Source organism: Myxocyprinus asiaticus, chromosome 5, assembly GCF_019703515.2.
Source record: "Myxocyprinus asiaticus isolate MX2 ecotype Aquarium Trade chromosome 5, UBuf_Myxa_2, whole genome shotgun sequence".
Classification (NCBI taxonomy): Eukaryota; Metazoa; Chordata; class Actinopteri; order Cypriniformes; family Catostomidae; genus Myxocyprinus; species Myxocyprinus asiaticus.
The window spans coordinates 43,513,911-43,536,641 of NC_059348.1; the positions used below are offsets into that span (position 1 = coordinate 43,513,911).

Sequence of the window (22,731 nt, forward strand, 5' to 3'; positions counted from 1 at the left end):
TCGGGGCGGGACAGACACAGAGGGCTTTATCTATTCGTTAAGAATTCTTCAAAATATTTGAACTGAGAATAAAGCCATTTATTTATTTTTAAATCCATAATTTAATGTTTACTATGTAAATCTGGAGCAAACTGAACTTAGTTTGCATTTGCCCATCCTTGGGGTGGGCCCAGTGGGTGCCAAGCTCATGATTGGTTGGGTCAGGGCCTCCTCCATTGTGTTTTTAGAGGAAGACCATTTCTCACGGAGATCAAGGTCTACTATCATCTTACCTTTCTTTGTCAAGTAGTTCATACTGTTGGCCACTGCTGCATTCTTGTCTTTGGTGTCCAGAAAGAGAAAACGAGCGTATTCGTCGATAAAATGATTGTCTGGGAAAAGACAAAACAAAAAAATCAAGACTTGTTCTTTGTGGGGGTTGTATGGCTTTAGATGCTTGGGGAGAATATGAAAATAAGGTTGTGCTTTGTTATTGGTAAAAGGTACATTCAAATTCATAATTGAACCCAAACAAAGCCATTTCGAAAGCAGCTATATCTGAACATTGAGTGCTATTTGAGTTCAAATTGAAATGAGACTTTCTCTCAGCTCTCTGGAACACTGTAAATATCCTATTCAAAAGCTTTTAAAATTCAGTTTCATATTCCTTGCAGAAACAAAGCAGTTTATGAATATCATTCCTGCGGTCTCATTTGTACGTCTTTGTAAATAAATGGGCTTTCAAGAACAAACAAGACATTTAGCACAGAATTCACAATGAGGCAGATATTAATTCCCGAGAGCCTACAAGAGTGTACGTGTTTTATTTCCAAATTTCAAACTAGCTTGTTCGCAAATGATAAGCTATTCAGGATTCAAGAACTGAAATGCAGTGAAACAATGAGAAAATATTATTTTTATATGAATAGAGTCAGATGTTAGAGGAGAACTCACTAGTGGCGGAGAGATCCAAATAATTCCTGCTGGTGGTCAGGATTCTGGAATTGATTCGTGGGACAACATTGGGTTTATTCATGATAAAGTCCACCACATCATGATCACTGTTCAGCTCACCCTAAAAAAAAGACCATAGCATCATTCAAACACAGTACATCATGGTACCCCTTACCAGCCTTTTCAAAAGTTGCCACTGACAAGAAACAAACCTAAACTGTACTTCTATGATGGAGAGGAGGAGGGATGCACAGAAATTTGGGAACAAACGGCATTTTTGGTTTTAAGCCCAAAGAGAAAAAAGGTTGAAAATATTTTTTTAACAGGAACCATTACTTTAAAATCCAATACTCAAAGCATTGACAGTGAAAAAATAGATCACAGCTCCAATGTTAGTCAATAAAGGTTTCTATACAGCAAGTGGTGTGATGTCTGGTGGTGGTGGTGTGAGTGGACTAAAGCACTGAACTGGTAAGCGGAAGGTTGTTGGTTCAACCCCAACAGCCACCACCATTGTGTCCTTGAGGAAGGCACTTAACTCCAGGTTGCTCCAGGGGGATTGTCCCTATAATCAGGGCACTGTAAGTCGCTTTGGATAAAAGCGTCTGCCAAATGCATAAATGTAAAATGTAAATGTCTATATCTAGGCATACCTATATGTCAGGGGGCAAACATTTGTCCACAGGTAAAAACTACAACATATAATATTTAGCCCTATTCGGACGGGATTAGTTTGCTAAATGACATTTGAGTTACAATTATCATCACTCAACGTCTGTGATTTCATGTACTGTTTTGGACAGGACTAAATTCTCTGTGTTTATTACACTGTAGGGAGTTTTTGTTTTCTAGAAGTGGGCATTACAGAAGGTTGAACACATTGAATAAATTTAGGTGATAAAATATACTTAACTTTATCTGTTAACTTTATATATTTAAATGTAAAATTACATACCATTTAAAAAAAAGTGTATTTTAAATAATTATATAATTTATTGATTTTGCATAATAAATTACTTGTCAAAATAAACTTTACAATAGTTTATAGAAGTGGCTGCTTATAATAAACAATACTAATCTGTGAAATATATATTTTAACATTACGTCATTGAGTTGATACTGATATTCCAGTGGCGAGTCTTTCCGCAATTTGGCTCTCCTTGTTGATTTTATTTCTTATTTCTTCGTCAGATGGCAAAAAATCTAAATCCGTATTGAAAGATGTGCAGCAGGCAGAAGATTAGCGTGCATAAGTCAGATCTTAGCGGTAGTTCATGTAGTGAAAAATACATGAGGAGAAGCGACGTGGAAATATTAGCAATCACAGACAATCGCATTCGGGTGGGGATAGACTTCTTAAGCCCTATTTGGATGGGACTAGTTTCCCTGAGGAGTACTTTGAATCTGAATCTGACAAGTCTCTGTTTTTCTCACTCAACCTCTGTAAAAATTCCAGCACAAATTACCTATTGTTTTTAGGCTAACTCAAGGGTCCCCTGAGAAATCTGATCCCTTCTGAATGCAAATGTCTGCGATTAATGATATTGAATTCGCAAAACGCTTCTCATGTATTTTAAACTACTTGAACTATCTTTAAGGTTGTACTTACATGCACCAATCGTCTGCCTGCTGAGAGCCTTTCAATTTGGATGTAGATTTTTTGCCATTTCACGAAAAAAATAAGGAAATAAAAATGAAGGAGAGCTAAAATGTGGAAACAGCTAAGACTGGCCACTGCAATATCAGCATCAGGTGAGATACTCACCTTAATTTCTCAATTATGTAATGTTATTATTTTTATAATTCACAGGAAAGTATTATTTATTTCAGTGGGTTTATTATACGCAGCCACTTCTATAAACTCATGTGAAGTATATTTTAATAGAATAAGTCATTTATAATGTAGAATTAATCAATTTAAATTAAATCATTAAAGTAAAAATTATTTAAAATATATTTTTTAAAATGATAAGTAATTTTATATTTAAACATATAAAGTTCAAAAGATACTTTAATTTTATCACCTAAATTAATTTTATGTGTTCAACCTTCTGTAACACCAACATCTAGAAAACAGACACTCACAACTGTGTAATAAACATGGAGATTTTGTTCCGTCCGAATCGGTACATGAAAAAACAGACATCGGGTGATAACAATTTTAACTCAAGCGTTGTTTAAAAAATGAATCCCGTATGAATAGGGCTTAAGAGGACCCTTGAGTTAGCTGAAAAATAGTAGGTAATTTGCTCTGAAACTTTACAGAGGTTGAGTGTAAAAAAAAAAAAAAAAAAAAAAAAAACAGACTTCTCAGATTTGGAGTTAAAATGAAAATCAAAAAACACGTCTGTGAAACATACATTTTCCTAATCTCCTCAGGGAACACTAGTCCTGTATGAATGAATAGGGCTTTACTTCCTTTTACAGGAGTAATGCAATAATGTAATGTTACTTTTAAAAGTAACATTTCTCAACACATCAGCAGAGGACACCGTAAAGACTTTGCATGATGGAACCGCAATTCTCACCAGGTAGACAGCGCGCTGAAAAAAGCTGGTAGTCTCCAGGATCTTGTGCATGACAACGGTCTCTAGCTCATCTGGGTCTAACTGCTCACGTTGCAAAGGCATTCCATTATACAACACCACAGGCAGCGGGCCGACACCAGTCTGCTCATAATAAGCCTTTCCCTCCTGTGGAGACACAGAACATATGACCTCATTAGGGGGAGTATTGGAAGACAAAAGGAGCTTTTAGCAAAGGAAATTGACTTAACATTATCACATTTACTACAGTATTGCTTATTCTTTAGAAATGCATGCATATGCCAATCTGAGATAGGAAACTATCAAAATATTCATTCAGAGAGTTAGAAAAGTTCTCACTTTTCTGTTGTTGTCATAGGCAGTGTCAGGCCCCAGGATGCTACTGATCTCCACATAAGGATATCTCTTCTCCAACACACCCACCACGTGCTCCACCTTTAGTCTGCCTCCACTGGGAACTCTGTTCAACATCTGAACAACACCAGATACCATTATAACATAGCCCTGAACAGACATTAATAGCTATGGCTTGCTATGCACAGTAGTAGTTGTGGACCAATAGTGGGTTTTGCCGATACCAATAACTAAGGTGGGGAAACAGGCCGATCTATAATATAAATGAAAACTTTCCACTTAATATAAAATAGTGCTGAACTTCAGCAAGTTTCACTTTCCATGGCGACTTCAATGAATTTTCCCCCACACTGGTACTTTCTTCAAAGCCTTTGCCATCTGAAATGAATGAAACTCAAGTCTTGTCTTTTTAAATGCAATTTTATAATGGCATTGTACAGAATATATTATAGATCACAATGTGCCCTCTCATGAACATCAAATATATATTTTAGATTTCTATATTTGACTATGCTCTTATGTTTCTTTTAAACATAACTACGCCATAACAAAGGCAGTTTAGACAGAAGCTGATTTTGTCAGGACAGAGAATATTTTGAGCAAATTTATTGTCAAAAAAAGCTATAAAACAGAAAACTATAAAACTTTTCCTGTGTGCATTCTCGCAACATCCTGAAGCAAGAGAACGGCTGAGAAAAGCAAAAACTCAGGCAGCATTTTCACATAAGGTTGCCATTTACATGAAATTGATTTATTAATCTACTTAAAACCTCTTTGGAGCACTCATGTTTATAACCTGTCAAATGTCAACAACAAAAGCTACAGGAAGTTTTCTCTCCCCCTTTAAAAAAAAAGGAGAGCATATTTATTTTTATAAGCCCATTATTAACCTGTTTGTTTTTTAATTTCAAACATCATTCAAACAGAACATACACTGCCTGGCCACAAAAATAAGTCGCATACTCTAATATTTTGTTGGACCGCCTTAAGCTTTGATTACAGTGCGCATTCGTCATGGCATTGTTTCAACAACCTTATGCAACGTCACAAAATGTATTCCCATTCAGAGTTGCATCGAACCACTCCGTAAAGTCTTCTCCAGCACATCCCAAAGACTTTCAATGGGGTTAAGGTCAGGACTTTGTTGTAGCCAATTCATGTGTGAAAATGATTCCTCATGCTCTCTGAACCACTCTTTCACAATTTGAGCCCGATGAGTCTTGGGATTGTCGTCCTGGAATATGCCTGTGCCATCAGGGAAGAAAAAATCCATTGATGGGATATCCTGGTCATTCAGTACATTCAAGTAGTCAACTGACTTCGTTTTATTGCTGCATAACATTGCTGAGCCTAGACCTGACCCATTGAAGCAATCCCAGATCATAACACTGCCTCCAGAGGCTTGTACAGTGGACACTATGCATGACGGGTGCATCGCCTCATGCGTTTCCCTTCTTACCCAGACACGACCATCGCTTTGGAATAGGGTAAATCTGGACTCATCAGACCACATTACCTTTTTCCATTGCTCCACACTCCAATCTTTATGTCCTTTTTTCCAATTAGCCTCACTAACAAGAAGTGGCTTTCTTGTGGTCACACAGCTGTTTAGTCCCAATACAGTTAGTTCTCGTCACATTGTGCATGTGGAAATGCTCTTACTTTCACTATTAAACATAGCCATGAGTTCTTCTGTCCATTTTTTATGATGTGACTTATGATGTGATTCAACTACATTTCTTCTGCAATGCTGACGGTTCATCAATATCCATCCAGGTTTTAATAATGCGTGTGCCCAATTCCTCAACTAACAAAATTATGCAGGCCAATAATTTTCCTCTTCTGAAACACAGTAACATCTTTTCCATGACCACGGTATACGTCTTCCGACATGGTTATTTAAGAGAGAAGCTACACACTGCATCGGTTAGGGTTAAAATAATTATTGCCAGCTGAAACATATTAATTACTGCAATAATGATCCAATCATAGGCTCTTAAGTACCATATCTGCTTATTTAAATCCAAGTGGCAACATTTTTTTTTTTTTGGCCAGGCAGTGTACATATTACACAGGAGGAAAGGCTCCTCATTACCATAGGTAGGTCAATGTAGCTAATCTTAAAAGTTAGTAATAAATTATAGTATTTATTTTAAAAAATACTAGCCAAACACAATTTGAAACTTTAACTACAACTGCCACTGTTGATATAAAAATGAGGTCTAATAGATTCTACCTATAAATTATTTCATATGAAACTATAGCATTATGTCAAAATATAACAGTTACTTTTACTCATGTAAAATCCTGAAACAATTTTGTAAAGGTATATGTAATTAAAACAAATTATTGCGCATAGCAGTGTTGCTCTTTTCCTCAGTGCTTTTTGGCATGTCGGGGCTCCCTACTGTTTGAGAGGTTTGACTTGAGTTCCTCCGTAATGCTTTAAACTAGAAAAGTCTCAATAGAATTGAAATGGGTCACATCAGTTCTGGGGTCTGCGCGCCGCAATAGAGGAAAGCCCGGTTGTTGCACGCGTGCGCCAGAGAGCAGAGCGGATCATTAGCATGAGCTGGTTCCATTACAGTCGCGCAAAAGCTTTAATCACACTGCAAAAATATCAGATCAGTGCAGATGAGAAGCCTTTAGCTGAATGCGAGATTATCATTAAATTTGCCTCGTCAGTCCTAAATAGGCTATCACTTGGGCGGCCGACAAAAACAAATCTTCAGTGGGAGAACCATGGCATCGTTCTTTCCCTGCTATCCACGACCCAGTCTGAATAGACCTCTGCAAATCAAATCAAATCCCTTTATTGTCACTCAACCATATACACAGGTGCAACAGTGGGTGAAAGTCTTGGGTGCAGTTCCGAGCAACATAACAGTCATGACAGTGTTGAGACATATACCAATTTACAATAAACATCAGATTTACACAACACAATTTACATATCTACTATACACAATTACACACAACACAATATACAAATAATAATACACAATGTACATTATACAATACACACAATATAGAATAAACATACACACAATATAGAATACACAGTATACAATAAAAATAGTATATATAAAATATACGGTAGGTTGTATTGTGCTGTATTAAAATTCAGGCTGTCGGTTGATAGTTAGTTGCCAGTGTGTTGTTAAGAGAGAATATAATTATGACAGTCCATTGTAAGATTAATAAAGTGCAGTGCTGATGTATTTTGATCGTGGGAGATCAAGAGTTCAAAAGTCTGATTGCTTGGGGCAAGAAGCTCTCATGGAGTCGGCTAGTGCGGGTCCTGATGCTGCGATACCGCCTGCCTGATGGTAGCAGTGAGAGCAGCCCACAGCTCGGGTGGTTGGAGTCTCTGGTGATCCTCCGAGCTTTTTTCACACACCGCCTGGTATATATGTCTGGCAGTTCGCACCAACCTTTGCAGGGCTTTGCATTTGAGGGCAGTGCTGTTGCCGTACCAGGCAGTGATGCAGCCAGTCAGGATGCTCGCCACAGTGCTGGTATAGAACCGTGTGAGGATGTGGTGGTTCATTCCAAACTTCCTCAGCCGTCTCAGGAAGAAGAGGCACTGGTGAGCCTTCTCCACAATGGCCTCAGTGTGGATGGACCATGTGACCTCCTCAGTGATGTGGACACTGAGGAACTTGAAGCTGCTGACTCTCTCCACTGGTGCTCAATTGATGGTGATGGGGCTGTGTTCTCTGTCTTTTCTCCTGAAGTCCACCACATGTTCTTTGGTCTTGCTGACACTGAGGGAGAGGTTGTGCTCCTGACACCAGCATGTCAGTGTGTGCACCTCCTCTCTGTAGACAATTTCATCATTGTCAATGATCAGACCTACCACCGTCATATCATCAGCAAACTTAATGATGGCACTGGAGCTATGTGTTGCCACACAGTCATGTGTGTACAGTGAATACAGGAGTGGGCTGAGAACACAGCCCTGCAAGTCTCCAGTGTTGAGGGTCAGTGATGAGGAGATGTTGCTGCCCATTCAAACCACCTGGTGTCTGCTTGACAGGAAGTCCAGGATCCAGCTGCACAGCAAGCTGTTTAAGCCCAGAGCCCGGAGTTTCTCATCAAGCTTGGAGGGCACTATGGTGTTGAATGCTGAGCTGTAGTCTTCAAACAGCATTCTCACATATGTGTTCCTTTTTTCCAGGTGGGAGAGAGCAGTGTGTAGTGTAGATGCAATGGCATCATCAGTGGAGTGATTGTTGCGGTAAGCAAACTGCAGTGAGTCCAGTGATGTAGGCAGCACAGAGCAGATGTAATCTCTGATTAGTCTCTCAAAGCATTTGCTGATGATGGGGATCAGAGCAACAGGACGCCAGTCATTTAAGCAAGTGATTTTGGATTGCTTTGGTACAGGCACAATGGTGGCCATTTTAAAGCATGTGGGGACTACAGACAAAGAGAGGGAAAGGTTGAAAATGTCTGTAAAAACACCAGCCAGTTGGTTCGCACACGCTCTGATGACGCGGCCCGGAATGCCGTCTGGGCCCGCGGCTTTATGGATATTCACCCGTCGGAAGAATCAGGTTACATCCGCTACAGAGACGGAGAGTGAACTAACCTCTGTAGCTTCGGCCGCAAGTGCTCTCTCCACGAAGGCGGTGTTATTTCCCTCGAAATGAGCATAAACAGTATTTAGCTCATCCGGGAGAGAGGCATCGGTGTTCACGGCGGAGTTTTTATTCCCTATGAAGTCAGTGATGATATTAATTCCCTGCCACATGATTCTAGAGTCAGTGATGTTGAACTGTCCTTCAATCTTGTCCCTGTACTGGCGTTTGGCTGCTCTGATAGTTTTGCGGAGGGCATAACTGGCTTGTTTAAGCTCCTCCGCGTTCCCAGAATTAAAAATTCTTTATTTTTAAATTCTGCATTAAGTGCTGCGCGAACATCGCTATTAACCCATGGTTTCTGGTTAGGGTAGATCCGTATTGTTTTGGACGGTACAACATCCTCTATGCACTTTCTGATGAAACACGTTACGCTATCAGAGTAGACCTCGATGTCGTCATCAGAGGCGGACCAGAACATCTCCGCTTTATCAAAACAGTCTTGTAGCATAGAATCTGATTGGTCCGACCAGCACTGGATCGTTCTGAGGGCAGGTGCTTCCTGTTTCAGTTTCTGCCTGTAAGCGGGCAGAAGCAGAATGGAAGAGTGGTCCAATTTGCCAAATGGTGGGTGGGGGAGGGATTTGTAGCCATCCCGGAAGGGAGAGTAGCAGTGGTCCAAAACCCGGTCCCCTCGTGTGTTGAAACTGATGTGTTGGTAGTATTTCGGTGCTTTTGACTTGAAGTTGGCTTTGTTAAAGTCCCCGGTCACAATGAATGTGGCCTCAGGGTGCGTGGTTTCCTGCTTGCTTATACTCCCATACAGTTCCTTGAGTGCCCGGTCTGTGTCGGCTTGTGGGGGGATGTACACAGCTGTGATAATGACCACTGTGAATTCCCTCGGTAGCCAGGATGGTCGACACAGATGCATGAGAAATTCCAGATCAAGAGAGCAGAAAGACTTGATAGAATGCACATTCCTCTGAACACACCAGGATTTGTTGATCATAAAACACACCACCACCTCTGCTTTTACCTGAGAGGTCTTTTGCTCTATTCGCTCGGTTCACGGAGAACCCCACGGGTTCGATGGCTGAGTGTGGAATCTCCACAGACATCCAAGTTTCTGTTGCAGTCCCTCGTCTCTCGTTGGAAAGAGATCCGCACTCTCAGCTCGCAGAGCTTGTTGTCCAGAGACTGAACATTTGCCAGTAGAATACTGGGTAGCGGGGGTCGATTTGCGCGATGTCTTAGTCTGATGAGAATGCCGGCTCTCCTTCCCCTTTTCCAGCTGTGTTTCCGCGGCCGGGCTGCCCAGACAAAGGGTTCCGCTGTCGTGTTTGAAAACAGCAAGTCGGCACTGAGGTTTTTCTGTGTGCTATTGCAGAACCAATGTCCAAAAGTGTCTGTCTATCATAGACCATAAGGCAGACAACATCCAAGATGAAAACCATATGAATGTTAGACAAAAAAATAAAAAAATAAAAAAACTGCAACATTGGGTCGGAGCTTGCAATGCAGATCTTGAGCAAGACCCACTTTTGCGTCACGACCCACCAGTTGAGAAACACTGTTGTAGAACCAAGGAGTTCAGACTGTTGAATCCTCCAGCCCCAGCTACCGAGAAATGAAACCGAAAAGAACTATCGGTGCTGATTTTTTCTGGTAGTCGATAATTTTAAAAATGCACCTATCGGCCACGATTAATCAGTAAATCCAACATATCAGTCCACCTCTATACAGTAGCTGGAATGCCTGCTACAAAACAACACACAAACTTAGTGACCTGTAGTGCTAATATCACAGTCTGTATAAATGGCCCTTAAGACATTTTTCTAAAGTGTTGCAAGTGAAGTTAGCTACATGGAACCAGGTGATGTTGGCTTACCGATATGATGGCATCGAAGGCCATCTGGTTGTCCACGTCATCAGAGATATAGTTGAAGGCTCGAAGTAGAGCCACACCAGCATCTTGCATTCCATCAACATCATCGGAGTCATCCACCACAAAAACCAATCCAATCCTGCAGACAAACAAAAATTGAGTCATTTATTAGTAGCAGAAAGATAACAACTCCACACACAGGTTACCCAGTTGGCCTATTAACTTTAATGGGAGAATCCTTCCGCATAAATGTAGCCACAATTTATTAAATTATCTTTTTGCGTTCATGTACTGTAGCTTCTACAGCACAGCACTGGTAACAGCAAGGACATTGGTTCGTTTCCAAGGTAACACACAAACTGATAAAATGTATTCCTTGATTGCACTGCAAGTCACTTTGGTAACTGTAAAATGTGATGTAAATTATGGCCTTTTTATGCCTTTATTATTTGACAGAACAGTGGAGAGATACAGGAAAGTAGTTGAGGAAAGCAAAGTCATGGGGCAGACCAAAATCGAACTTGCATACCACTGTGCAACAGCTCTGACATAAAAAAAAAAAAAGTCAATATTAATCATATTCCTGTAATTACATCTATATCTATGTTCAGACTGACCTAAGTGGGATGTTGTTACTGTAGAACATCTCAGCCACGCCGATCAGCTCCGCTGTGTTTTCGTGAGTAGGGTCCAGAATCATCACCTGCATGAATGATAAATGCTTGCTGGTAATGATTTGCAAAACTTTGTGAGGATTCTGTCAAAAGCTAATGTTTGAAAGAAAGAGTCATAAAGATGGAATGCAGCACATGTGCAACTCACCAAGTTGTGAAAGTTCTTGCGGATCTGTCGAATAACTCCAGGAAAGGTGGGCCGCAGTAACTCCTGTACATTAGAGGGCCAGGACGCATATAGGCCGTCTGTCTCCAGGTTATTAATCCACTAGAAAATGAGACAGAAAGAGTTATATTCACAAGCTCATTGGTTGTCTGTACAACAGAATAGCCTTTAAGGAATAGTTCACCAAAAAATGTTAATTCTCTCATCATTTACTCCATCTCATGCCAACTTTGAAGCTTCAAATATCATATAAAGGCAGCATAAAAAGTAATCCATAAAACTCCAGTGGTTTAATCCATATCCTATAAAGTGATCCAATCAGTTTTGGGTGAGAACACACCAAAATGTAACTCCTATGTGCATAGTGCTCGATGGTACTGAAAAAGAAGTTGTGCCTAGAGACCGCAATGGCAAGATGTACAATGAAAAATGGGTTTGGTTTTGGTCTGTTCTCACCCAAAACCGATTGGATTGCTTCACAAGCCATGGATTAAACCACTGAAGTTATATATTAATTTTATGCTGCCTTTATATGCTTTTTGGAGCTTCAAAGTTTTGGTCACCATTCACTTGCATTGTATGGACCAACAGAGGTATTCTTCAATATGAGATGTTCTTCTAAAATTCTTTGTTTGTGTTCTGCAGAAGAAAAACTCACATCTGGAATGGCATAAGGGTGAGTAAATGATGAGATACATTTTTATTTTTTTTGGACTATTCAGTTAATGTCTATTAATATCTTGCTATTCTATTCTCTTTTATTCTTTTTTTTTTTCTCATAATTAACACAACTGGCACATTATTATTTTATATGTCATTGTTTCATTGTGTAAGTGTATTGGAACTTTGGTAATATTATGTGCAAAATTGAAAAATGCTAATTGAAAGTAAGAATAAGAGGGAGGCGGGGCAGGGCAGAGTATTACTCTCTGTAGTATATAAGTACACAAGTCTCGTAAAATATTGCTCACCTTAACTGCAGGGCTGCGGATGTCCACAGCATAATCAGAATCTGATGGCTGGACGTTGAGTTTGAGGATGTCGTGGATGTATGGTGTGTCTATGAGCAGACTGCGTAAACCCTCCATGACCCTCGCCTCATTCCTCAACAAATCAAACACACTGCAAAGATAAACAACAGTCAATTAATTGGATGGATGGATGGATGGAGTCACTTTTATTGAGAGACAGAACAGGAAATGAAGGGGGACTAGAAAATGTGAGCCGAATTTAAGCTCATATTGGCATGTTGGTATGCACCAACAGCTAGGGCGTGGCTCCAACAGACACAATAAATTAGTTACAATTCCAATTTTTAATGGATTACTTAGGTAAGCACCAACCAATCATTGAAACAAACTACTTCATTACAAAAACTATTTCAGATCAGACTGCTCACCTAAAGATATCCTGCACATCCAGGTCAACAAGGAGTCCATTGATGAACAGAGCTGAGTCTCCAGGCTGGAGGCCCAACGTGCCTTTAAAATACTACAGTAGAGAAGAGAGAACGGTACAATAGGTACAGCACAATTATTATTAGCCCTGTTATAACCACCCAAGCACTGTGGGTTGCAAATCTCTAGAATGAAGCATGCGTTTGTGACTTCACAGAGCAGAACACAAGCTGAAAGGTAAGGGATGCTAAATATGATCTATAATTCAAACACACTTCTTTGAACCTCAGCCCATTTACAGTATATATATGTATGCTTTTATCCCACACACTCATGTTTGTTATTTGGTAAAGGCACATGCATTAGAGCAAGTGAGCTCATTAGAGAACCTTAAAAAACCTCTATTCATCATGTTTCCCAGCATGCAATTACACTGAGGGATGAGGAGCAGTACAAGAGGCAAGAAACAGCACTAATCACAGAAAGGAAACAGGCTAAACAATGAAAGAAGTATTTGGCACAAATGCTTCATTCATTTCCTTTTCGGTGAAAACAAAAGCGTTTAAACACATTCCGACGTAGAGGAGAGAGAAGAAACAGGGATGGAGGTCTGCGGAAGTGTGATTCTCCATTTCATTAACTCAGCAAACCAAAACAGATGTTTGTAACTGCTGTCTTTTTATTCCAGACATTTTATTTATTTATTTATTTATTTATATATATATATATATATATATATATATATATATATATTGCAAGTAAGAATCATCATAAAGATTTTTCTCTATGAATTATGTGGCAAAAACAAAGTCATGACTGGTCCTCTTCTTTCAGTCCATTATCTCAGTGGTGCAGATGTAAGGGCGTTTATGCAGTCAATGACAATACCTGCTGACACCACATCTTTGAGAAATGGATTCTGGGAACAAGAGAAAAAAAAAAGACAATGTTGCCCCTCACCTTCTGATTTTCCTCAATCTCTTTACGGATCTCTGAATTCACCACCGTTTTTGTTATGGACCTGAAAAAGGAGAGAAAATTTGACATACTGAATGTTAAATAGAACATACATAAATGTATTGGTTCATCATGATTAGGGCAGGGAAGTGACAAGTGATTCTTATTATAAAAAAATAAATAAAAACTACTCAAACAAAATGATTTTTCCATTAATGATTTCTGAACATCAGCATTCTTCTGCTGATGTGGACTAAAGCAGTCTGACATAATTTTCTGTGCTCCGTTTCTACAGCAGCAAAGTCACGAGAAATAATGTTTTAGCCGAGTTGTGTGCTTACAGTATAAATGTGATGAGAAAGAATAAGTACCACAAAATAATTCAACAAAGAAAATAAATAGACATGGTTGGTGAATAATTGTTCATATAATCTGTATACATATTCAGACTTTTATAAATGATGGTTTAAAAAAAAAAACATGTTACAGAAAATAATACTGTTTTCGTTAAGTATTTGTGTTTAGAATAAATATAAACAAAATACAGTATGTAGTATAATCAAGTTAATATCAATTATTTAATCGCTTCCTCAAAAGTACTAAAAATCATTAATGCAATCATTAATGCAAGGAACTGGAATCCTTAGGTGTAATGGAATTGGAACCAGACTCCAAATCATAATGATTCATTTAATCAGGGCCTAAATACATAGTCTAGTATAATCTGCATTTAAAAAAGTCTGTTTAAATCACTGCTGTTTAATGAGATAGAGATGAGATTCATTCACTGACTATAGTCAGATATAAATCTTTGATTAAAATATGGGGTGTTTTTTGTTGTTGTTGTTTTTTTTTTTTTTTTTTAAACATGGTGTACAGGTGCATCTCAATAAATTAGAATGTCGTGGAAAAGTTCATTTATTTCAGTAATTCGACTCAAATTGTGAAACTCGTGTATTAAATAAATTCAATGCACACAGACTGAAGTAGTTTAAGTCTTTGGTTCTTTTAATTGTGATGATTTTGGCTCACATTTAACAAAAACCCACCAATTCACTATCTCAAAAAATTAGAATATGGTGACATGCCAATCAGCTAATCAACTCAAAACACCTGCAAAGGTTTCCTGAGCCTTCAAAATGGTCTCTCAGTTTGGTTCACTAGGCTACACAATCATGGGGAAGATCTGACAGTTGTCCATAAGACAATCATTGACACCCTTCACAAGGAGGGTAAGCCACAAACATTCATTGCCAAAGAAGCTGGCTGTATCCAAGCATGTTAACAGAAAGTTGAGTGGAAGGAAAAAGTGTGGAAGAAAAAGATGCACAACCAACCGAGAGAACCGCAGCCTTATGAGGATTGTCAAGCAAAATCGATTCAAGAATTTGGGTGAACTTCACAAGGAATGGACTGAGGCTGGGGTCAAGGCATCAAGAGCCACCACACACAGACATGTCAAGGAATTTGGCTATAGTTGTCGTATTCCTCTTGTTAAGCCACTCCTGAACCACAGACAACGTCAGAGGCGTCTTACCTGGGCTAAGGAGAAGAAGAACTGGACTGTTGCCCAATGGTCCAAAGTCCTCTTTTCAGATGAGAGCAAGTTTTGTATTTCATTTGGAAACCAAGGTCCTAGAGTCTGGAGGAAGGGTGGAGAAGCTCATAGCCCAAGTTGCTTGAAGTCCAGTGTTAAGTTTCCACAGTCTGTGATGATTTGGGGTGCAATGTCATCTGCTGGTGTTGGTCCATTGTGTTTTTTGAAAACCAAAGTCACTGCACCCGTTTACCAAGAAATTTTGGAGCACTTCATGCTTCCTTCTGCTGACCAGCTTTTTAAAGATGTCATTTTCCAGCAGGAATTGGCACCTGCCCACACTGCCAAAAGCACCAAAAGTTGGTTAAATGACCATGGTGTTGGTATGCTTGACTGGCCAGCAAACTCACCAGACCTGAACCCCATAGAGAATCTATGGGGTATTGTCAAGAGGAAAATGAGAAACAAGAGACCAAAAAATGCAGATGAGCTGAAGGCCACTGTCAAAGAAACCTGGGCTTCCATACCACCTCAGCAGTGCCACAAACTGATCACCTCCATGCCACGCCGAATTGAGGCAGTAATTAAAGCAAAAGGAGTCCCTACGAAGTATTGAGTACATATACAGTAAATGAACATACTTTCTAGAAGGCCAACAATTCACTAAAAATGTTTTTTTTATTGGTCTTATGATATATTCAAATTTTTTGAGATAGTGAATTGGTGGGTTTTTGTTAAATGTGAGCCAAAATCATCACAATTAAAAGAACCAAAGACTTAAACTACTTCAGTCTGTGTGCATTGAATTTATTTAATACACGAGTTTCACAATTTGAGTTGAATTACTGAAATAAATGAACTTTTCCACGATATTCTAATTTATTGAGATGCACCTGTATATACACTCCCTTCACATATGATGAGTCAGAGTTGCTGTTAACTGCACTGGGCTATACATGACTGAGTACTATACTCAATAATGTTGATGATTACTTCAACAAAATTGCATTTTAGCATAGGAGGCAAATTTAAAACACATTTGCCAAAAAGCCCAGCTGTGGCTCTGCTGTTTAGGCATAAACGAAGCAAATTATCTCATCATAAGTGCTGACAGGTCATTTTTTTCAACTTAGTATTAATTAAATCTATGAAGACAGTTTTGTCTCTGTTTGCTTTCTAAACACCTCAACTATGAAAACATTCACTTTAGGCCAAGAACATTAGATATGAAACAAGCAAGAATAATAACTTTCTGATTACTTGAGCATTTCACTGCCAGACTGACATAAAGCTTTATAGCTACAGGGTCAATGATGAATTAATGAGAGAGAGGAAAAAGAAAAAAAAAAACAACAAAAAAAACACATGATATAAAGAAAGTGTCCTAACCACGTGTTTCCTGAATCAAGTAATGCTTGTTCTCAATGAAAGTGAAATACTGTTTGAAATGACTAAATCACAGCCAATCAGAACATATTTAATGTTTGATATACAGCTATGAGGAGTGGGATTTTGGACTAATGAGATTTCACTGTGGGTGGGGCTATCCAACCATTGCAAAAATAAAAAACACCGTCAACATGTCTTTTTGCTTTGTGGTTGGTTATGACAGAAAAAAAAATATTATAATAATAACAACCCAGAGAGGATTTATATTCTGTAATAATAGAAAAGATCATTTATTTCTGTAATTATAGAAGAGATCTGACTTGACTGTCGCTTTATCACATCATATCTGGTTAGGACATAATGTTTTTGTGTGAGTGAATTGAAGAAATAGTATGTTTTCAGCACTAGAGGGAAAAAAAGACAAAGAGAGAGACTTGTGTCCTATTCTATTCTTGCTTCTCAGTACTTGTATTATTTTAATATTCTTTTTTCCTTTATTTCCTCTATTTTATTTTTAAATGTCATCCCTTTTATCTTTCTTTGTCAATTACACTGTATATTGTATCCTTTTTATCTCTTAAAAGGACTAGTTCTCCCAAAAATGAAAATTCTCTTATCATTTACTCACCCTCATGCCATCCCAGATGTGTATGGCTTTCTTTCTTCAGCAGAACACAAATTAAGATTTTTAGAAGAATATCTCAGCTCTGTAGGTCCATACAAAGCAAGTGAATGGTGACCAAAACTTTGAATCTCCAAAAAACATTTAAATCCATAAGACTCCACTGGTTTAATCCATGTCTTCTGAAGCAATCTTATCATATTCTTCCGAAAAATGTTGTTTGTGTTCTGCAGATGGCATGAGGGTGAGTAAATGATGAGAGAACTATTCCTTTAATTCATGTACATAGTTTTGCACAATTCCCTTTATATGCAGCTAAACTTGAAATGCTTTGGCAATACAAATGTTTGTCAAGCCAATAAAACATCTTAAAACGGAAATAGAGAGCGAGAGAGCGAGAGAGCGAGAGCGCGAGAGAGAGATTCTCCTTTACCTGGCTTTGGTAGGGAAGTTCTGGCTCAAATCCCTCATGACATTGAGAGCATCTACAGAAGGAGCTGCCAGGATACGAGCGGCCGTCTGAAAGCTGAGATCTGATACAGAACATCTGACATGTCAAGCTCAAAAAATAATGTTCTGTTCTTGAAATAACCTGTATATGGCAATTCTACACATAACATTAATACATTCCGTGTAAAAGCACCATTTTAGTACCACTGGGACAGAAACAGTGCCTTCAACTGTGACTCTGTGTCGGCTCAGTTTTGCTAGTTGTGGCTAGTCTCTGCTGATTTTACCTTGATAGAGCAGCAATGAGCTCTGGGCCTGGGGGACTCGTGTTTGACAACCACACAAGGCCAGCAGAACCACAGCTAATTAACAGACTGTCAGAATGAGCACTGAACTAACTGAGTGGTTACTTAGTCACAGGTAAAGTCATAACTGATGCTTTTAAGTTGCAGCATTATTGTAAATGTGCCAAGTTCACCTTTTGTTTTTTAAAGGGGACTGTACAGTTCATATGTTTAGCTGTAAGTTACAAGTAAGTAAAGCAATGTAGTAACACTGATTGTACAATGTGCGATCAATGATGTGCATATATCAGCTTTTTAAGAACAGCTTCAAGAGCGGCTCATCCATTTACAATTTAGATTCAGAAATTTCCATTTTTATAAAAGTTAGTGTTGTGCACGCCAGCAGTAATCCAGTGCTGAAACCTCACCCTGCATCTGCCAGACTTTGAGTGGTGCCATCTCATTGGTGCTCTCGATCAAATGCTTGCGGAGCTCCTTCAGCTGTTCCTTCAGCTCAGGATAAATAGTCCTGACAGACAAAATAAAATCAAGCTAATGTGCTATCCTGCTCAAATATAATAATTCATTTTAGTCAATGGAGTGAATCACTTACTTGAGTTTACCGAACAAAAAACCCTGAACTTCATCCACAGGATCATTTTCACCTATTACTGTGGCATTCACATCAGCTCCAGCTTTAAAAGGTGGAAAAAAATTATTTGCTAATAAGAACATCTGTTCTTAAATTATACATATGCAATATATATATATATATATATATATATATATATATATATATATATATATCACAATAAAACAACATAGAGACCAGTCTGGATGCCATCAAACCTTGAACTTGTGTATCATCTTTCGCTTTGTACTCTTGGTTTTTGATGGCCAGCTCCACTCCGTATCCAGACAGGTATACTTTATTCTTGCTGGGATTCTGCAGGCATGGCAGAGTAGATAAAAACACTTTAAAGGGCTAGTTCACCCAAAAATGAAAATTCTCTCATCATTTACTCACCCTCATGCTATCCCGGATGTGTATGACTTTCTTTCTTCAGCAGAACACAAACAAAGATTTTTAGAAGAATATCTCAGCTCTGTAGGTCCATACAATGCAAGTGAATGGTGATCAGACCTTTATAGCTCCAAAACTCACATAAAGGAAACATAAGTAATTCATAAGACTCCTGTGTTTATATCCATATCTAAAGAAGCTATATAATAGGTGTGGGTGAGAAACAGATCACAATTTAAGTATTTTTGTTTTACCCTAAATCTCCACTTTCACATCTCAGTCACATGTGGTGCATGTTTAGTTTCACTTTCACATCTGATTTAGACTTTGATTTAGATTTAGAGTAAAAAATTACTTAAATATTGTTCTGTTTCTCACCCACACCTATTACTTCTGAAGATATGGATTTAAACACTGGAATCATATGGATTACTTTTATGTTTCCTTTGTGATTTTTGGAGCTACAAAGGTCTGATCACCATTCAATTGCATTGTATAGACCTACAAAGCTGAGATATTTTTTCTAAAAATCTTAATTTGCATTCTGCTGAAGAAAGTCAGTCATACACATCTGGGATAGCATGAATATGAGTAAATGATAAGAGAATTTAAAATTTTGGGTGAACTATTGCTTTAAGCACATTCATTATGACATAAAAAGTCTGCTTTTACTGCATTCTGAAGCTATTTGTCTTTTAAAAGCCTTTCATTATGATCTAAGGATTATATTGTTATGACATTCTTATAAGTTTCTGGTCTAGATTTCTTACTGAGAGAAAGTGTCGTAAAACATAAGTGATCAGGCCCTCGTTGGCTTTAGCCAGCATCAGCTGATGGAATCTGGAGAACTCTTTGGTGCCTATCTCAGCATAAAGGATGACAACGGGTGCATCTGGATTGGCTGATGGAAATTTGTGATCACCTTTGAACAGGTATGGTTTAGGCCTGAAAGGTAAAACAATTCATAAAATAAAAAGCGTGTTTGTCTGCATTTATAAACATGAACCAGTCAGGGACCCTGTCTGGTGTATATATAACATTTTATTGTTGTTGTAAAGATGGCTACAGGGTTTTAACTTACCGTTCTAAACCAGTATCTATAATGGTTTGAAGTTTTTCTGTGTCACAAGACGTTTGTCCATGAACACTGAAGAAAGCTTTACAGCCAGTTGGAGGAGGCTCATTCGATGCGATCTACACAAACATACAGCACATGTTGAGTAAATAACACATGGAGTCAAACAGGTTTACTCCAGATCAACTTTGTGTCTACTGTGAAAGGCATCAGTGACCTGATGGAAGGAATGAACGGTGGATGAATAGGCCCTCAGAGACAAGGCGAACTTGAGTAGGTTCAGCTGCACTGGACTCAGAAGCTCACTGACCCTCTTTATGACGAGCTCGTAGTATGCCAGATCTGTGTCTGAAACATATCAAACACAAGATCTCAAAGGCCGATAGCTTCATATCATACATACAGGCATGTATAATAATGAAAGCAAAAGACAAGATTCAGATTAAACCTTACCATCATGCTCATTTTCAATATTTTGGTTGGCCTCAACAAAGTCCCAGAACTTGTCCTGACTCTCCTCAGCAAGGAATTCACTGTGGCACAAAAGCAACATTATTAGAAGGTTTACATTTTTATCCAAAGTGACTTGCAATACAATCTCCTCAGCATAAACTGGGGTTTATATTACTAGGGTACAAAGTTGATGACAATAATAAGCAAACTGCAGCATTAAATATTTAACAAACATGCAATATTGTACAAAGTGGCATAATTGTGTCTAAGCTTCAAAGACACATGGATAGCTAACCTAGCCTCCAGCAGGAGAGGTGTAGAGGGCCATTTAGCAGTCAATGTTGTTGTGACAGCTTTGGAGTCTCCATTGACAGAGATGACAGAGATGACAGAGCCCAGAGCCAGCAGTCTAGCACACAGGATCCACATCTTTCCTCCTGAGCATGATAAAATGCAACTGTTAGTGTCTGATTAACAAAAGGACTCAAAGGTAATCATAACCTACTGTTACACTTGCAATTGGTATAGTCAAACATGTCAAACTTTGGAAAACAAAGTGAAACTTTCCTTTTTCCATTAATTTATTGCCGCAAAGTTCAGGAATATTGTTAGGTTAAGTTTTGACTCGACAACTTTCTGAATTATAATCATACAATTGTACTGCTTATTTATCACGGCTTTGACACGCTCTGTTTGTCTCTCTCGCTACATTTGACAGCTGAACTCGACCTGACCCTCAGCCAATCAGAGCGCTAAGCGTGGACATTAAGGCAAGCCGTATCCAATCAGAGTCAACATCGTGCAAGAGTTCCGGGTTCTCATTGACTTCCTCCATTGGCCATTAGAACAATTCTTTTCGAAACATTTTAAGCAATTTAGTATTTTGATTGCGTCAAACTAGCACTGAGGTGAAATTAAAAAAAACATAACAAAAATAAGGCGTACAATACGAATTATAGAATCATCATGGGAGTGAAATGGGATTGAATTGTGTTAAGCACCATTATAAAAAATAATGTGCAGAAGTTAGTCTAAACAGAGGAATCCAGCGTGTAAAATGAACTCACTTTTCTTTTGACAGAATAATGACAGTAGCCCATATGTTAATAGCCTGACTCACACTCATAGCTAGCACGACTATTTAAACTAGACATCCATTTGCTTCGCACCAAAAAATTTCCATCAAATGTTCAATATGTTGCAATGTGCATGGTGTGAAGACTAGATAGACATTGTTTTAATAACCAGAGTAACCAACAATGCGATAGAATAATGGTGAAAGAAAAGTGAACATCATACCAGCACCGGCTTCTGAACCTGCCACGAGAGTTGCCTTGTTTGGGCGGATATAACTGTCCATCCCACGGGTCAGGAGTAGGACCTACTCTTCCTGCCTTTCCAAAACTATGGCTTTAAACATTAAAAACGTCTCATGGTACTTGATCCATGTCACACTAGATACCAAATTAATATAAAATAAAATCTGATTCGTTAATAAATATCAGTAATGTGAGTGACAAGAACAGCAAACTGCAACATTGCTTGCAGGCTAAACATTGGACAGCTTGTTCACCATGGACGCCATCTTGGCTCAAGACGAGAGCGTAGGAGCATTTAACTTAAATAGAAAATATTGAAACTGGATTGACAGCGATAATGCGTGAGAATAATGAAGAAATTCAACATTTTCCCCAATAATTTATATCCCTGAAGCACTACACTGAATTTGTACCTAGAAAATAATTAATAAAAATGTGCACCCTGTCTATAATTTTTGTCTTTAATGTAGATATTTACAGTATGTGTTCCTATGCTGAGGATGCATGATTTATTTATTTTTTATTATTATTATTATTTTTATAGAAACCAGGCTATAAAGTTTTGTCCTTCAGCCTGAACTCAACCCCGTTACACCAGCCATTTTCAGCCCATAAACATTTTAGTTCCACCCATATGTGACATTATTAACCAAAAGTAACATCATTCATCTTTCTTCAACAGCATGGTGTGGAAACAGGTAAGAAATGTCATCATTTGTATTAATATTTTAAAGTGTATTATAGTAAGATGGGTATTATCTCAACAACTCAACCCTGTCACATTAAATTAAAATATTAAATCAGCCACTTTTCAAAATTATATTTGCATCTATAAATGTATAAAGAGTTTATGAATTCTATGCATGCTATGTGGCCTGTGCTACACCAAACGAGTGGCCATTTAAAAAAAAAAAAAAAAAAAAAAAAAAACATTTATAATTATTGTAACAAAAATATGGAATAATGAATAAATTGTGTATTACAAATTATCTATTGAATTTAATGAAATGTGTTAAAAATATGTGGGTGAAAGTAGCCTAGTGGTTGGAGAGTTGTGACGTGGTTGAGACAAGAGTGATAATA

General features: G+C 38.3%; 1 protein-coding gene across 1 annotated transcript in view; it reads right to left on the minus strand.

The window, feature by feature from the left end:
* LOC127440509 (UDP-glucose:glycoprotein glucosyltransferase 1-like) overlaps nucleotides 1-21,663 on the minus strand; it is a 46,034-nt gene extending 24,371 nt beyond the window's left edge. The window contains exons 1-20 of the mRNA XM_051697134.1: nucleotides 21,629-21,663; nucleotides 20,625-20,766; nucleotides 20,330-20,409; nucleotides 20,094-20,224; nucleotides 19,883-19,995; nucleotides 19,572-19,746; nucleotides 18,627-18,723; nucleotides 18,391-18,472; nucleotides 18,206-18,306; nucleotides 17,477-17,576; nucleotides 13,499-13,559; nucleotides 12,541-12,632; nucleotides 12,113-12,263; nucleotides 11,124-11,243; nucleotides 10,919-11,004; nucleotides 10,305-10,440; nucleotides 3,819-3,950; nucleotides 3,462-3,626; nucleotides 934-1,054; nucleotides 273-371 (exon numbers count right to left, since the gene is read on the minus strand). Of these exons, the coding sequence (XP_051553094.1) occupies nucleotides 273-371; nucleotides 934-1,054; nucleotides 3,462-3,626; nucleotides 3,819-3,950; nucleotides 10,305-10,440; nucleotides 10,919-11,004; nucleotides 11,124-11,243; nucleotides 12,113-12,263; nucleotides 12,541-12,632; nucleotides 13,499-13,559; nucleotides 17,477-17,576; nucleotides 18,206-18,306; nucleotides 18,391-18,472; nucleotides 18,627-18,723; nucleotides 19,572-19,746; nucleotides 19,883-19,995; nucleotides 20,094-20,224; nucleotides 20,330-20,409; nucleotides 20,625-20,758 (2,176 nt within the window). The 5' untranslated portion in view covers nucleotides 20,759-20,766; nucleotides 21,629-21,663. The remainder of the gene's footprint in view (nucleotides 1-272; nucleotides 372-933; nucleotides 1,055-3,461; nucleotides 3,627-3,818; nucleotides 3,951-10,304; nucleotides 10,441-10,918; nucleotides 11,005-11,123; nucleotides 11,244-12,112; nucleotides 12,264-12,540; nucleotides 12,633-13,498; nucleotides 13,560-17,476; nucleotides 17,577-18,205; nucleotides 18,307-18,390; nucleotides 18,473-18,626; nucleotides 18,724-19,571; nucleotides 19,747-19,882; nucleotides 19,996-20,093; nucleotides 20,225-20,329; nucleotides 20,410-20,624; nucleotides 20,767-21,628) is intronic.
* Between the last annotated feature and the right edge of the window lie 1,068 nt (nucleotides 21,664-22,731).